We start from the raw sequence: 16,852 nt of genomic DNA on the forward strand, positions 1-16,852 counted from the left end.
TTTTGATACTGTTAGAGGGAGGAAGATCAAGTTTTGGCTCTTGGTCCCAGCTCACACTTGTCTTGGTGATTGTAAATATACATAGTATCCACTTTAGAGGTTAGGTAATTAAGTCTCCCTGTTCCAGGAGGACTAGCCCATTTTGAGGCATAGAGGGAATCCTAGGAAGCCAGAGCTCTCATAGACCCATCAGGTATCTCACAGCCTGACGTAATGCCTCATACAATCTCAGAATGCCAGTTTAGGGGAGGCATTCTAGGTCTATTCTCAGGTAGGGAATAGAAGGCAGCATCTCAGTGATGGGCTACAATGGGCCAGACTGTTAACTTTCTTGCCCTGGGCCAGATGTAGCATCATTGGAGGAAGCACATAGCATCTGTCCAAGTTTGTGGACCAACACACAAAACTAGCAAACTTACATAGAATATTAAACTATTCTTGCAGTCTGCCTGCCTTCTGGGTCTTTTTGTTTTGAAAGATTATTTTTATTTTATTTCATGTATGCGCAGTGTTTTCCTACATGTATGTATTTGCACTATCTGGGTGTCAGAAGCCAGAAGAGAGCACTGGATCCCCTGAAGCTGGAGTTAGTGTGAGTGCTGTGAACTGACTCAGGGCTCTCAGCCACTGAGCCACCTCTGCAGACCCTTTGCCCGCCCCCAGTATTTCCTCTCTGTATTTGTCCACTTCCTTCTTTCTAACCAGGCAGGCTGAGCAGCAAACCTTACTGAGTGCTTTCAGCATCTGCCTGCAGCCCTGATTATAGGAGGGGCAGGAAGGGGAAGGTCACTGAGAGGTGACAGTTACAGAGCTGGCCAGAGAGGGCCTTTGATCTCAAAAGACCAAAGCAACAATAACCGGAGGTCAGTAGTTACATTAAAATGGACAATGCGCATCAAGTGATTATTCTTGCCAAACACCTCAAATTTTACTCATTTTACAAAAGTACTAAGTGACACACAGCTACAGAAAAAAACCACGGAGCTTAGCCTATATCCCTTAAAGTCAAATGGTCACATGGAAAGTCAGCACGGAGTCTGTTTACTATAAAAGTTAAAGTCACAAGTATGCATTAGGACTTGAACTGTTTTCTTCTTCTTCCTAGAGATGTGATACACATGCTTTCTGTTTGGTGGCAGTCCACCAAAGATGACAGAGGACCAGAAATCTGTGTCCTGCCACCCACCCCCACCCCCAGGCTGAGCTGGATCAGGGGAGCATCAACTTAGCAGGAGAGATTGTATGAAAACAAACAGCAGAGTCCCTACCCCCCAATAACCCCCACCCCAGCTCACTGGCCTACACGAAGGACTGCACACCTCGCATGCACAAGCACACCTCGCATGCTGCCCTGACAGAGCCACGCTCCACTTCTAACACACAGCCTGTTTGTTCTGGTGCCCAGCAAGGAGAACCCATCGGAAAGCACATTTGCACTCGCAACACTCACAGCTACAAAGCACACAGCATATAATACTTTGATCTTTAAGTGGTTGATCATGGGCATCCCAAGATCATACTCACTAGGTTAGCCTGAGTTTTCATCTATAAAAATAAGTTTCTTAAAAATAATGCTTAGAGTCATAGAGAACAGTAGGGCTACATCAAGACCAGCAGGACTCACTGGTGAAAGGATTGCTAATGTAAGGTTGGGAGTTTATCTTCACATGTGGGTAAAGGGCAGCTCTCTCAGTGGATCCCCACAGCCAGTCAAGCTGTAATCGCAGGAGATTCAGAAACCAGGGCAGACAGCTGGTCTGTAACTCCCTAGATCAACATGCCCAAACAAAAGCCCCATTGAGGCTGAGGCCTGAAGGGACCCAGGTGAAAACTGGGAGAACAAATACTCACTAAAGCCTGCGGGATGAAGGGCTCATAACAGTGTGGTGTCCACACTGTTGACACACTACACTACCATGTTGCTGGAGGATAGCCCCCAGGTGAGGTGGCCAACCCAGGCCTGTGCCTGAGGAGCCACTCAGAAGCACCTGGAGCAGGGAACATGAGGGTAACGGACTAAGGGAAGGAGTTTCTGGACAAGGGCCAGCAAGGTCAGTCGTATTTTCCAGGACTCATCAATACTTCACATGAACAAAGGGCTGTGGCACAGTGGGTCTTTGCAGGATACACCTGTCATCATTAGCCCATGTTTCTCGGAGCCTGCTGGTCTGGTGAACTCATGTCAATCACACCGGTTGTGTGAAGGTGGGACCTAGTGCCGCAGGTTGTTCTGGGAAGCTGGCGTAGAAGATGACTTACACAGAGAAGTCACAACCAAGCCGCTGCTTAAGTCCAGTCCTCGGCCTTCCTTTTCCTACAGGAGAAACCAAGAGAACTTCAAGACACCAGGAATGGGGAAAGCTTTCCGGACTCAGGAGCATCTGGGATGGGGGGATGGTGGGGATAGCAGGAAGGTGTGTGAAGTGCCAAGGAACATACAGAGAGGGGCAAGGAGGTTTACAGCAGGCTATTTCCTCTCTCAACTATGGCCCTAGTCTTTCTTGGGGGCCGAGAAATGGCTCAGTGGTTAAAAATCACTGACTGCTCTTCCAGGGGACCTGGATTTGATTTCCGACATCCTAGCATCCGACTGTCACTAATTGCAGTCCTAGGGGATACTACCTGATCTTTTGGCCTCCATGGGCACCAGACATACATGTATGTGGTGCACAGACATAAATGCAGGCAGACACTTATACACATAAAAAATAATAAACTAAATTTAAAAATATGACTAACTGGGAATGGGCATGGTGCCATGCTTTTAATCCAGGTTCTCAGGCAGTTGAGGCAGGAGGATGTCTGAGTTTGAGGCCAGCTTGGTTTACATAGCAAATTCTAGGGTATATAGTAATACTCTGTCTCAATAAATGCATAGAGAAGTAAACAAGGTGGCTCCTTTTTCTTTTTTTTTTTTTCTTTCTTTTTTTTTTTTTTTGATTTTTCGAGACAGGGTTTCTCTGTGTAGCTCTGGCTGTCCTGGAACTCACTCTGTAGACCAGGCTGGCCAGAAATCAGAAATCTACCTGCCTCTGCCTCCCGAGTGCTGGGATTAAAGGTGTGCACCACCACGCCCAGCCTCCTTTTTCTTTTTTAAAGGAGCCTGCATGAAGTGACATAATGAGACTTCTTTGTTGGAAGCCCTGAGCCTGTTTCATCAAAACATAGAAAGGTCCTGGCCAGAATGGAGCAGCACTACATATTCTCAAAAGCCACCAAACTAACATGAACCATTATAAGGGGGCGGGGGACAAAAGACAGAGGAGGCAGGGCAGGTAGTTGTCTTCATAGTGCTGCCCTCTAATTTCTGTGTGGTTCCTTGAGGCTAAGTAGGCAAGCAGTCATAACTTACTGCTCTGTAGTCCAGGAACATCTCCTTGAAAGCCAGAAAATCCGTGAATGTAAGCAGCATGTCAAAGATGTCACCAGCCACCTCATCTTTGTGGTGCCTGCAAAAGACAGAGTGATGGCGTTGTGAATGAACAGGAAGACAGACTCCCTTCAAGATGCATAGGCTAGGCATGGTGGGGCATGTCTACCAGCACCTGGGAGGTGGAGGCAGAAGGATCAGGTGTGTGACCAGCCTTGGCTATAAGAGACCCTGTCCCCCGGCCCCATCGCCCCTAAAAGTGGTTGGTGTGAGGGTTCAGTGGTTAAGAGCACTTGCTACTCTTGCAGAGGACCCAGGGTTATTTCTAGCAGCCTATGGACACTCAGAATTGCTTGCAACTCAGTTCTAGAGGATCTAAAACCCTCCTCTGGCCTTTGGAGGGTCCTGCATGCACACGGTACACATAAACTCATGCAGGCTCTCACACATACACATACATTTAAAAATCTCTTAAAAAGCCGCTAGACAGTGTACTTGGGAGGCAGAGGCAGGCGGATTTCTGAGTTCGAGGCCAGCCTAGCCTGGTCTACAGTATGAGTTCCAGGACAGTCAGGGCTATATAGAGAAATCCTGTCTTGAAAAACCAAAAAAAAAAAAAAAAAAAAAAAAAAAAACCAAAAAAAAAAAGCCTTGCAAAGGTGTAGAGGGCCTCCCACTCCCACTCAGGACCCAGCCACCCAGTGTTCTCAGTGATGACAAGGAGAGAGTGGGGTTTCTTCAGTCTAGGGGAGGGAAATGAGAAGCACAGACCCAGAGTCGGGCTCAACTCACTGCAGTGTGGTTGTGAAGGCCGCCATGTTGAAGCCTGGGATACGCTCCAGCAACTGTTCTTCAATGTACTTCTCTACCAGGGAGATCTGCAGGACACAGCGGAGACAGGGAGGTGTGGGTCCTCTGGCCACTACCTGAGACCCTGTGTGTGTGTGTGTGTGTGTGTGTGTGTGTGTATGTGTGCGCGTGCGCGCCTGCACACCTCCACACACATAAGCCCTGAGTGCAGATGGCGGCAGAGGCCAGAAGAGGGTGTCAGATCCTCTGGAACTAGAGTTACAGGTAATTGTGAGCCACTGCTGCTTTGCAGTCCTCTGGGAGCCATCTGTCCAGCCCTATGCTTTTTATATTACTTATCACTACTGGGTACATGATGTATGTGAGTGGGCATGGATGTGCTACAGTGTGCATGTGGACATCCAAGGACAACTCCTATGGAAGCAGCTCTCTCCCTTGTCTTTACGTTTTACGCACTGGCTGCTTGGCTGGCGCTGTTCTTTCACAGCAGACCATGGGAGGTATCACAGCTGAGGGCAAGGCATGCTGAAGGCAAACTTGTTTTAAACCAGAAGTTGCAGGCTCACCAACTACTTCATGAAAACCCTTTAGGAATAGCTCCAAGATCTGGCAAGAGAGAAATGATCTAAACCAGATTCTAATCAGCCATCCCCCGGCCGTGCTGGCATATATAAAAAGTAAACTAGCGCCAACTTTTTTTTTTATTAAAAAAATAATCTTGCTCAACAACTTAAACTAACTTGAAATTTATTAGGTAGCTCAGGCAGGCTTCTAACTTGAAGCCATCCTCCTGCCTCAGCCTCTTGAGTGGCAGGTGGTTGCAGGTGCCACCATGCTTTATAACATTTTTTTTTATTCTAATTTAAACTTTTTAATAGTATATATTAATTATGCATAACAGATCTAAGTTCAGATTTTAAAGAAATCTTAATTTTCCTGGTAGGAGAAACAGATCTACTTACATATTCATTAAATATGGGTGTATAGGTGAGTTTATTCTCTTCTGTGTCTTCAAATTCCTGGTAGTACTTGTCCATGAAGTTTCTCTGCAATAACTGGAACTCATCATCTGATACAATTTAGCAAATGTATTTGCAATTTAGTACAATTTAAAATTTAGTAAAATATACCTAAAATTTAAAATGTTAACCTTTTAAAGTAAGTACTTGTGGGCTTATGTCTTTGTGTCTGTTTCATTTTTAGCTTTTGGGATAGGATTACCATAAATACATATTCTTGGCTGACCTGGAATTATAGACCAGGCTGGCCTTGGACTTGTAGCTATCCTTCTGACTCTGAGTGCTGGGTTACAGCTACCCACCGTAGCAGGCAGTGCTGGTGCATAGCTTTAATCCAGCACTCAGGAGGCAGAGGCAGGGGGACCTGCGTATGAAGCTGATCTGGTATACAGAGCGAAAACCAGGTACACAGGGCTACATAGAGAAACCTTGTTTCAAACAAAACAAAACAGAACAAAACATAAAAAGGGCAAACCACACACATAGAGAGACAGAGAGAGAGAGAGAGAGAGAGAGACAGAGAGAGAGAGAGAGAGAGAGAGAGAGAGAGAGAGAGAGAGAGAGAGAGAGAGACAGAGCTCATGGGCCAGCAAGAGCCATACAGATACACTAATTGCCCATGAAGAACTATCCGGTATCTTTCTTTAACATGCTTGTTAAATTACATTTTCATTTACTCATTTTTTTCTTTTGTTTTTTTGTTTTTCGAGACAGGGTTTCTCTGTGTAGCCCTGGCTGTCCTGAAATTCACTCTGTAGGCCACGCTGGCCTCGAACTCAGAAATCCACCTGCCTCTGCCATGCCACGCCTGCAATCCTAGTTCTTGGGAGCCTGAGGCAAGAAGACAGGAAGATCAAGGCTTGCCTGGACGTTAGACCCTAAAAACAAAACTCTCAACACCAAACCAACCAATAAAACAATGCATCAAGAATATAAAGCGGCCGGGCAGTGGTGGCACACACCTTTAATCCCAGTACTTGGGAGGCAGAGGCAGGCGGATTCCTGATTTCAAGACCAGCCTGGTCTACAGCATGAGTTCCAGGACAGCCAGGGCTACACAGAGAAACCCTGTCTCGAAAAAGAAAAAAGGAAAAAAAAAAAAAAGAAGAAGAAACCCAAGAAAAACAAAACAAAACAAAAAAACAAAGAATATAAAGTGTATTGGCTGGTTTTGTGTGTCAACTTGACACAAACTAGAGTCATCAGAGAGGAAGGAGCCTCAGTTAAGGAAATGCCTCCATGAGACCCAGTTGCTTCAAGCCATACATAGTGGTCCATGCCTTTAATTCCAAGAGAATAGATCTTTGAGTTTGAGGCCAGGCTGGTCTTCAGAAAGTTCCAGGACAGCCAGAGCTACACAGAGAAACCCTGTCTCAAATAACAATATCAAGGGGGCTGGAGAGATGGCTCAGTGGTTAAGAGCACTGATTGCTCTTACAGAGGTCCTAAGTTCAGTTCCCAGCAACCACATGGTGGCTCACAACCATCTTTAATGGGATCCAATTCCCTCTTCTGGTGTGTCTGAAGACAGTGACAGTGTACTTATATACATGAAATAAGTAAATAAATCTTAAAAAACAAAACACTATCAAAAACAAACCAGAAACTAAAGAACAAACAACACTGTACTGGCTGGTTTTGTGTGTCAACTTGACACAAGCTGGAGTTATCACAGAGAAAGGAGCCTCCCTTGGGGAAATGCCTCCATGAGATCCAGCTGTAAGACATTTTCTCAATTAGTGATCGAGGGGGAGGGCCCAGCCCATTGTGGGTGGTGCCATCCCTGGCTGGTAGTCCTGGGTTCTATAAGAAAGCAAACTGAGCAAGCCAGGGGAAGCAAGCCAGTAAGCAGCACCCTCCATGGCCTCTGCATCAGCTCCTGCCTCCAAGTTCCTGCCCTGTGTGAGTTCCTGTCCTGACTTCCTTTGGTGATGAACAGCAGTGTGGAAATGAAGGTGAATAAACCCTTTCCTCCCCAACTTGCTTCTTGGTCATGATGTCTGTGCAGGAATAGAAACCCTAAGGCAAACAACAACAAAAGAAAATGAAGAGAGCCAATGAGATTTGACACCCAGTTTCCTGCATGGACAAGTGCTGTATAGGGTTAGGGTTTATGTTCTGTCCTATAGCATGAAAATGTTAAAGCTCAAAACGATATAACAACCACAAATTTTCTTACTGCCTGTGTGAAATAAAATTGGTCAATATCACCTGAAGCCTGGCCAAGAGCTCTGTCCTATCTGCCAGTTAACTGGTTTCCCTAAATTGGTCTCCTCTGAAACCTTCAATCAATGGCCATTAATTAAAAGGCATGAGAGCTTAGAGGGCAGAGCCAGGACCTGAACTCTCCTATCTTCTTGCCTCCACCCACCTGTGCTGAGACGACAGAGGTGTGCCACATACTAGGTTTGGGGTTCTTTCTTCTTTAAATTATAATTTTACTTATTTTGTTTTCGAGTAGGCGCATGCCTGCTACAGCCTGTGTATGGAAGTCTGAAGACAACTTTAGGGAGCCAGTCCCACCTTGTGGATCCTGGGGATCACACTAAGGTTGTCGGGCTTGTGGGTGAGTGCCTCTACCCACACTGAGCCATCTTGCTGACCCATAGATTGTTTATAAAGACAACAAAGCTCAGTATGGCTTGCTTACTATTACATTGTGTGGTGTGTTAAAATTTCAGTGTTTTGAAAATCAACTCTTCAAATTTATTTCTCTGCATGCCCTTATAAGCAGAGGTTTGGGGTGTTGAGATGGCTTGGAGGGTGACCGGAGATCAACCCTCAGAACTCACATGAAGGTGGAAGGAGAGAACCAACTCCACAAAGTTGTCCTCTGAGCTCCACATAGCCATAGTCTCCTGGCAACAACCCCACCCACGATCCATCACACAAGTAAATGAATACATTAAAAAAAATTGTTGTAAAGCAAGGGTCTACTTGATTTAAATCAAGGAATTGACCATAGGAACTAGAGGGGCACAAGTCACTTAGTAGTGTCGAAACTTACCCATAATAATGTCCTCTAAACATCCAACCACAGCATCAAATTCTGCATCAGAGGCGGAGGAGCTGAAAAAACACATCAGGATTAGTTGCCGGTCCAAATAGTTATTTCTTGAGCTGAACTTGTGTTTTCTGTGGGTAAGGGCATTGAGCCCAAGGCCTTGCACACACCAGGCAATCACAACAAAGCCCACTAGCATTTTTTAAAATGTAAGATTCCCAACGTGCATAAAAATGAACCTCCCATCACTCAGTTTCACCAATCAAGGATTATTGTCTAGTACAGAAATTACAAACACAGGAAAACACTCGTGACGAAAACCCGTATGACAAGTACAAAAGCAGCCAACAACTTGGGTAGCTGAGGCTGGTGCGGCACATCTTCAGACTTCCGCGTTTATTACCCGCGGGATTTACTCACCGCATCCTGGCTCTTAACGCCACACCTATCTGCTGGTGAGTGTGACCACACGCGGGAGCAGCACCGGCCTAGGGGGTAACTGGTCAGGAGTGGCTTTAGACAGGCGGTGAGGCCGCCGCCAGCCTGGGCAGCTCAAGGCCTCTGGGTTTTTGCTAACGGCCACGATTGAGACCAGAGGATTGTGATGGAAGCGCTGGTAATCTGTGACATATGCCCGTGGTGGACACGGGAAGAAAACGCCCCGCTAGAGCGGAGCCTCGACCGGCCAGCCCGCAACCCAGAGGACGTCCGCAGGCCGAGGTCGAGCAGACCCTGGCCGCTTCACTTACAAGGACAGCGCGAAGCTCTCTTCTTCTAGGGCGTCCATCGTAGGGGCGCCGCAGTCACCGGCCCGGGCCCGCGGCCCTGCCGCCTCCTACCGCGCCCGCCGCCGGGCCGGGCTCCTCTCTGGCCCGCGCGGCCTCAACCGCATCTAGGGCCCGCAGAAGGCCGCACCCACGCCCCGCCCGGCGATCGCGCGAGGACAGGGCTGCAGCTCCTGGCTGGGCCCAGCGCCCGCCAGCCTCTCGCGGGGCCACCCCGCCGGTGTGTTAGGGCAGGCGGAGCTCGCAGCCCCGCCTCCCGTCACTATGGTTACCCGCGGTTCTAGCAGCCAATCACAGCCTCAGGTTCCTGGTCTCACGCAGAAGACTGCAAAAAATGGTGGCAGTCAGTCGACTTTTTTTTTTTTTTTTTTTTCTGGATGAAAGAATGGGAGCCAAGAGCCTCGGTTTCTTCATTTTCAATTTAGGAATTGTAAAGATCAGGTAGTTGAAACCGTGTTTTAAGAGCGTTAGAAATAGCCAAATTGCTCGAAAGCCAGTCTCATAGTTTGTCCTAGATAATGCAGACGTCTGATTTACTAGAGTTACTTCTTGGAAATATGGAAGGGTCCACGGCATTAAGTGGATGACTTGTAACTTAATTTGTGATCTTCAAATCAAAAGCAGGGCGTTGTGGCATGCGTCTGTACTCCCAGCACTTGGAAGGTGGAGGTGTAAGGGCATTCAAGACCTGCTCAGCTACATAGTGAGTTTGCTGCCAGCTTACTCGCACCAAACCCGTAAACAATTATTAGGCAGTAAGTGGTTCCTTGGATAATTATGCAGCACAAAAATGTTGACAAACACTGAGAGAGATGTAATCAGAAATTGAATAACTGCTTTGGAGAAAGTCCCCTCTAAAACTGCCACACCATGAAGAAAGGTTTCCTGGGATTGCCACCCCGCCTCCCCCCCCCCCCCCCCTTTTAAGCATGCCTCTTTGGTGGTCTGATAACTTTTAGCCAAATGTGTAGTACATAACTAGAAAATTTATGGTATGAATTAGGGTTACATGGTCAATCTGAATCATTTTGGAATGGACATAAAATGTGTGTCCATGGATTGGGACAGCATCAGGAACCAAGATGATTTCAGAGACACTGGAAGATCAGAGTATCCTGGGCAGTGTCAAGTGAAGACAGGTGTGCTGGTAGGGTTTTTGTCAGCTTGACCTGAGTGACCTGGAAAGAAGGGAACTCAGTTGATTTTGTGTGTGTCTGTCTTTTTCATCAAGACAGGGTTTCTCTGTGTTACCCTGGCTGTCCTGGAACTTACTCTGTAGATCAAGCTGGCCTTGGACTCACCTGCCTCTGCCTTCCAAGCACTTGGATTAAAGGCCATGTGCCATCACCTCCTGGTTTTGAATGTGGATTATTTTAATGATTGAGGGAAGGCCCAGTCCTCTGTGGGTGGTGCCATATCTGGGCAGGTGTAGGATCTATGTAAGGAAGCTCAGCACGCTATGGAGAACAAACCAGTTAACAGCATTTCGTTATCTACTTCAGTTCCTGCCTCCAGGTTCCTATCTCAACTTCCCTCAGTTATGGACTGTTGTATGGAAGTGGAAGCAAAATAAACCCTTTCTTCTCACAAATTGGTTTTGATTAGTGTTTTGTCACAGCTCTGAAAAGCAAACTAGGACAAGCATCTAAAAATTCTGTTCCATTGAGCACTGGTTAGACAGCTCAGAGCAGACAGCTAAGATCCTATTAGACCCTTTTTCTATATCCTATTTACTTCTGAATACATACATGAACTGCCTGCTGATTCCAAATCATGGATCCAAGGAGAAAAGGAATGAAAATTTTATCTCCACTAGTTACCTATTGCTATTTATAACCCCTCCTCTCCCGAGAAACCTAGTGAACTAAAACATTTCATTTACTTATTAATCTGCATTTTGGGAAGGTCTTGGCAAGGACATCTTTTTTCTATTTGGTTGCATTGGAGCTTGAGATGGCTTTCACTGAGCTCAGGTGGGTGGCAACTTAGTGGTGGCTCACGGCTGGGAGTTGGTGAGGATTGTGGTGGTGGTGGGGTAGTGGCTTGGGGAAGGGTGTCAGTCCCTCTCCATACAGGCTTTCTGGAGGTGTTTGGGTTTTCTCACACAACAGCAATTGGATTTGAGTAAGTATTCCTGTCAGGCATGATGAAGTACACCTTTAATCCCAGCACTTGGGAGGCAGAGGCAGGTAGGTATGTTTGAGGTCAGTCTGGTCTACAAAGGGAGCTCTAGACCAGCCAGGACTATGAGAGACCCCGTCAAAACAAACAAACAAACAAACAAACAAACAAACAAACAAACAAACAAAATACCCTCCCCAATATTCCCACAGATAGGAAGCAGAACCCTCAGGTAAGATACTCTACATATAAAATAAAATCTGGGGAAAAAAAAAGAGGCTGAAGAAATGGCTCATAGATTGACAACTTCATGTTCTTGAGTTCAGTCCCCAGCAACCCCCTTATCAGGCAGCTCTAGCTCTGGAATTCAATGCCCTCTTCTTTAAAAAAAGAAGCACTGGGGAGGAAGAGGCAGGAGGATCTAGGGCTGGAGAGCTGGCTCAGTGGGTAAGAGAACTGACTGCTCTTCCAGAGGTCCTGAGTTCAAATTCCAGTAACGACATGGTAGCTCACAACCATCCGTAATGAGATCTGATGTCCTCTTCTGGTGTGTCTGAAGACAGCTACAGTGTACTTACATATAATAAATAAATAAATCTTTAAACAAACAAAATAAAACAAAGCCCCCAAAACCTATATCTGTTCAGTGTGGTGGTCCATAGCTTTAATTCTAGCACTGGGTGGCAGAGGGATCTCTGTGAGTTCCATGCCAGTCTGGTCTACATAGCCAGTTCCAGGACAGGCCAATAGGAACTTCACAGTGACACCCTGCCTCAAAAACAAAAATCAACAAAAGAAACACATAATTTCCTAAGTGAATAGGCAATTGTACAAGATAGAGAGTGGACAGCCTTGGAAAGAGCTGTTTTTCAAGGATACAAATTCAAGATGGTTAAAATTATAAAAATCATTTCTTATTGCAGTAGTTATTTCCATTCCTGTGGTTCAATCATTATTTTCTGGAACTGCAAATAGCACTGTGATTTTTTTTTCTTGCTTTATATTATTCAAAAGGTGTCCAAAAAAGAAAGAAAGAAAGAAAGGAAGGAAGAAAAAAGAAAAGGAAAGGAAAGGAAAGGAAAGGAAAGGAAAGGAAAGGAAAGGAAAGGAAAGGAAAGGAAAGAAAAGGAAAGAAGATAGCAGGAGAGATGGCTCAGCAGACTGGTTGATCTTCTAGAGGACCTAAGTTCAATTCCCAGCACTCGTGCAGCAGTTTACAACTGTCTTTAACTCCAGTTCCAGGGCATCTGATACCCTCACACCGACATATGCAGGCAAAACACCAATACACATAAAAATAAATTAAAAAAGAAAAATATTTTAAGTTGGGCAGTGGTGGTGGTGCATGCCTTTAATCCTAGCACTTGAGAGGCAGATACAGGCAGGTCTCTGAGTTCAAGGCCAGCCTGGTCTACAAAGTGAGTTCCAGGACAGCCAGGGCCACACAGAGAAACCTTGTCTCAAAATACTACAACCAACCAACCAACCAACCAACACCAAACCCCAATTTACTATTTTTCTGGCTGAAACTCTAAAATTTCCCCCAACAAATCGCTGGGGAAATGCTGAAACTTATTTGTTTTGTTTTTTCCCTCTGATAGCAATGCACTGACTGTAAAAATAAATAAATATATACATACTATTACATACATACATACATACATACATGAAATAAAAGTCTAGTTTTCTTGCAAAGCAGTTATATTCAGCAGAGTGGCTCCACTGTATCACCATGCAGCTTGCCACCTTCTCTACCTGAAGTATGCTTCCTTTTAAAGCAGCTTCAAGATGAATTTACTTCCTCCCAGAATGTTTTAATGACTTCACTGCTGAAGCTGTTTGATAGTCCCAAAGTTAAAAAAAAAATGGAAAAGCAGGACACCTTAGGAACAAAGTTCAAGGAGGGACTTCTAGAAAGCTGGCACTTTCCTTCCTGCAGTCATTTGCCTCCTGTTAGGTTTTCTGCCTCCCGAGCTATTCTTTTATTCTCCAAAAAGAGGGCAGAGTCATCCTCTTAGAACACTATCCAGGCACTTTCAAGGTTCATAAACACCTTCTTGCCTTTTTCTATTGTATTTAGGAGGAAATACAAGCTCCTTACCTGGGCTTCATGAGGAGTCCCTGACCTCCAGGCAGCAGAGCAAGCTCCTCTCACCATATCTTCCCTGAACTAGCTTTCTTCCTTAGTGAGGACCTCTGTCCACAGCACTATACCCACCTAGGCACCCAGTACTAGTAACCTCTCTTCAGTCCCTTCTGTCCGGTAAGACCTGATGTCTCCCTTAGTTTTCTTCTGACAACTTCCCCTACCTATACGCTAGCCAAATATCTAAAGTAGTTTTGCCTAATTCTCTCCATAACTCTATGCTTATGTTCATGGCAGCATATTCTTTTCCTTCATGGCATTAGCAAACTGTCACAGTACATAGAAATTACACTGCTTCTTCCTGCTGCTACTCCATAAGCAGGTGTCTGACATGTCACACAGGCAAGTGCCAGTACCTATTATAGCTGCTCAGTGAAGAGCTGTTAGATGGACATGTAATTAAACAAGATCTCTTAGTAGTTCTGGGTGGCTTGGAGCTCTGTGGTTGGCCTGCTTCTGCCTTCCTGGTGCTGGGACTAAAGGCATGTTGGGGATTGGTTCTAATGCTCTGAATTAACTCGGCCCCCAAAAATCAGGAATCTGTGTGCCCAAATGCTGAAGGACCTTGTCCCCCAATTGTTTTTGATTGAGAGTCAATGGCTGGGCAGGTAGACTGAGGCAGGATCTTTAGATTTGTACAGGCTAGGAACTGGGAGAAAGGAAGGAGAGAGATCACCATGTCTCAGAGGGAGACAGATCAGATTTAGAGCCGAAGAAAATTCCTCCAAATTGTAGGTAGAAAGGGAAAGCAGGGCTATGGGAGGGACTGCTCAGAAGGTAACAGGGCAGCAAAGAAAAAACATAGATTTAGTTGGTGTTGAACCAGTAGTACTGGAGGGAAATGTATGCTAGCTGGGCAGAGGATTAGAACTGCCTAGCCTTGTGTGTGTGTGTGTGTGTGTCTTTCTTTTGAGAATCAAGATAGCTCTTGACCCACTGGGAACACAAAGCTGTATAGCTAATTCGCTGCTATACACCATACCTAGTTAAATTTAACTTTTTCTCTGAGGTGCCAGGAAAGGAGCACAGGGCCTTGAGCACGCCAGACAGTACTCTACCACTGAGCTAAAGATCCAGTGCTATATACCCCGGACTGTTCTGGAGTTCACTATGTAGTAGTCTAGGCTGGCTGAAAAGTCATTCATGTAACCCTTCCAGTCTCAGCCTTCTGAGTGATGGTATTGCAGGTCCGACTTTTCTTCCTTATACTTGATTCTCTCCGACCCTGAGGAGTAGGAGCCTTAGAAGACACCAATGAGAGCTGTGAAATCTTAAGAGTAAAAAATGCAACAGATATTTTATTCTTCAATGCAAGTTACTGCATTCGCCACAAGCTGAAAGAACACATAACTATATCTGTATATATACTTATATATATATATATTTGGATTTATGGAAGACCAGAGAGACACAAGGAAACCCCAGCACCCCAACACATACAGCCAGGAAGGAGATCGCCTCCGTAGTAGGACCGGTTTAATGAACCACAAACAAGAAAGAGGGAAAGGAAGGAAATAGGATGTGCAGTGAGTTTAACACACTGTAAAACTCAGAAGACATCTACTGTTCAAGTATAAACTCAGTAAGTAAGGACTTGGCATAAGTTGAAAGGCAGTTGCTGAGGTACACCATTATGAAATAAGTCTTAAAAATTTACAATTCTACCTTCCAATTTTTTTTTTTCTGTGAGAAAAAAGTGGACTCTTGAAGGCCTTCACCAGAGACCCTGAGAGGGATATAAAACACTTTTGATGAAGACAGAGTCAACAATTCATGATTGAACTTGCTATTCAAAAACATGTATTTATTTAAAACAACAGAATATGTGTTCTCAGGCTGTCTTCTAGAGATTACTAATTGAAGAGTTTCAAAGTATATTACTTCCCAAAACAATACTGATTAAAAAATTTTAAAAAACAAAACAAAACAAAAAAACCTGATTTGATGGTACCTCAAAGATACACTAACTACCAATTTTCTCCAGTCTAACATTGCAATTGGTTTAAGAGTTCCTCCTGCACTGGTAAAACATTTTCCTCACAAAACATGGGTACTGAAACTGGATAGAAACACCATGGATGAAAATACCACCAATTTTCTGTAGTTTAAAAAAACTAGAATGTTCTTTGGAATCACTGAAATATTAAAAAAAAACTGGGTTTTGTTGTTGCTCTTTTCCCTACAGTCTGTGCACCTTCTTTCAGGATCTTCGTGCTGTTTGTAGTAATGACCTGTGTGATCTACACGCCGCTACGTGTATAGATTCAAGTCTTGCAGTGCAATATCCAAGCTTAACACACCGGGGTTCTCTAACCAGTGATACTTAACCCAGACATGCTGTCAATTACTTCTCCAAAATGACTTCACCCCAAAATAAAAACTGTAGACTAAGACACAAAACACTTTGTGTTAAACAATCAAATGAACCCAACATGAAGAATTCCGGCGTGGTTTCAGTATTCAGGAGACCCTTGCCACCTGTTATTTTTCATGGAAGTACCACAGGCCCACCTGCTGACGTTCAGCCTTCCTTGGCCTCAAAAGGAATTCAGGGATGGCAAGTTGGATTAGACTAAGAGAATTTGTCTTTGATAAACTACCAATTTTAGCATAAAATCTGGCCATGGCTATAAGTTTCAATGTGCGTACAACTGGTTAGAGATGTTTGTGGTTTTTTTTTTTTTTTTTCTTTTTGAACATTGGCTGGAATTGAGTAGAAATAGGTCCATGATATCTCTTCACATGTGTCATGAAATATGAGAAATCTGTCTGATTCTAGACACTATTTCTTTACGACACAATGGGCAGGTCTCCAGTTGCAAGGCACAATCCATGCACAGGTCGCTGAGGAAAAAGATATAAATGCCAGTTAAATTAATGCTTTAAAGGACAAACTCTACCTGCTAGCTAAATCCAAAATGTTAACAAGTCTATTGGGGAAAGGGTAAATATTATATATACATGGTTTGGAAAATCACATTAAAAAAGTTAAATAAAAATTAAATTTCTCTTCCCATTTTTTATCTTTAATCCTCCTCCTCTGTAGGCTAAAGAAGTTGTTTATAGTTCACTAAAATCGATATGTACATATTATACTCACACACATGAATGTGTATGTATTTTGGATGTTCAGGGATGTATGCTATTTTTTTCCTCTATCAACTTGTCATTTATCCTAGAGATATTTACTAAATACATCTTATACCACAGATGTGACACAAGGCCTATATTGCATATTAGATTTTCAGTTTTTTAAAATGTTATGTGCATGAGTGTTTGATCTATGCATATGTGTACCATATGCAGTACCTGCAGTGGCCAGAAGAAGGCACTGGATTCCCTGGGGAACAATTACATATGGTTCTGAGCTTCCATGTGGGTGCTAGAAATTGAAAGAGTATTCTTAATTGCTGATCCATCTCTCCAGCCCTCCTAGCTTTTTAATAGAAGCATGACATACTCCTTGGCATGCATTCTTACGTTTCCGTCAGTTTTCTAAGTCAGTATAAAAAGGACTTTCAGAGCTGGGCAGTGGTGGCACAATGCCTTTAAATCCCAGCACTTGGGAAGCAGAGGCAGGCGGATTTCTGAGCTCGA

General features: G+C 44.5%; 2 protein-coding genes across 4 annotated transcripts in view; both read right to left on the reverse strand.

The window, feature by feature from the left end:
• Positions 1-1,020: 1,020 nt before the first annotated feature.
• Arl2bp (ARF like GTPase 2 binding protein) lies at positions 1,021-9,225 on the reverse strand. Of its 2 annotated transcripts, none has more exons than XM_021169736.3 (6): positions 8,953-9,225; positions 8,207-8,268; positions 5,143-5,249; positions 4,163-4,248; positions 3,353-3,449; positions 1,021-2,314 (listed from the first exon to the last, which is right to left on the reverse strand). In XM_021169736.3, exons 1-6 carry the CDS (start codon positions 8,988-8,990, stop codon positions 2,213-2,215), a joined length of 492 nt encoding a protein of 163 aa, XP_021025395.1. In that variant the 5' UTR covers positions 8,991-9,225; the 3' UTR covers positions 1,021-2,212. The 2 variants fall into 2 exon arrangements, with proteins under 2 accessions (XP_021025395.1, XP_021025396.1); XM_021169737.3 differs by lacking the exon at positions 8,953-9,225 and adding an exon at positions 8,624-8,856.
• A 6,749-nt stretch (positions 9,226-15,974) lies between these two features.
• Positions 15,975-16,852, reverse strand: part of Rspry1 (ring finger and SPRY domain containing 1) — a 56,182-nt gene continuing 55,304 nt past the window's right edge. For both annotated transcript variants that reach the window (XM_021169425.3, XM_021169429.3), the window contains exon 15: positions 15,975-16,099. In XM_021169425.3, the coding sequence (XP_021025084.1) occupies positions 16,003-16,099 (97 nt within the window). In that variant the 3' untranslated portion in view covers positions 15,975-16,002. The remainder of the gene's footprint in view (positions 16,100-16,852) is intronic.

Source organism: Mus caroli, unplaced genomic scaffold (genome assembly GCF_978045245.1).
Source record: "Mus caroli unplaced genomic scaffold, Mus_caroli_1 scaffold_10, whole genome shotgun sequence".
NCBI classification, from domain to species: Eukaryota; Metazoa; Chordata; class Mammalia; order Rodentia; family Muridae; genus Mus; species Mus caroli.

Coding starts and splice junctions, on each gene's coding strand:
- Arl2bp (XM_021169736.3), bottom strand. CDS start 8,990: ATGGACGCCCTAGAAGAAGAGAGCTTCGCGCTGTCCTT. Junction 8,269..8,952: donor GAGAGCTTCGCGCTGTCCTT/GTAAGTGAAGCG, acceptor GTGTTTTTTCAG/CTCCTCCGCCTCTGATGCAG. Junction 3,450..4,162: donor GCCTTCACAACCACACTGCA/GTGAGTTGAGCC, acceptor TGTCTTTTGCAG/GCACCACAAAGATGAGGTGG.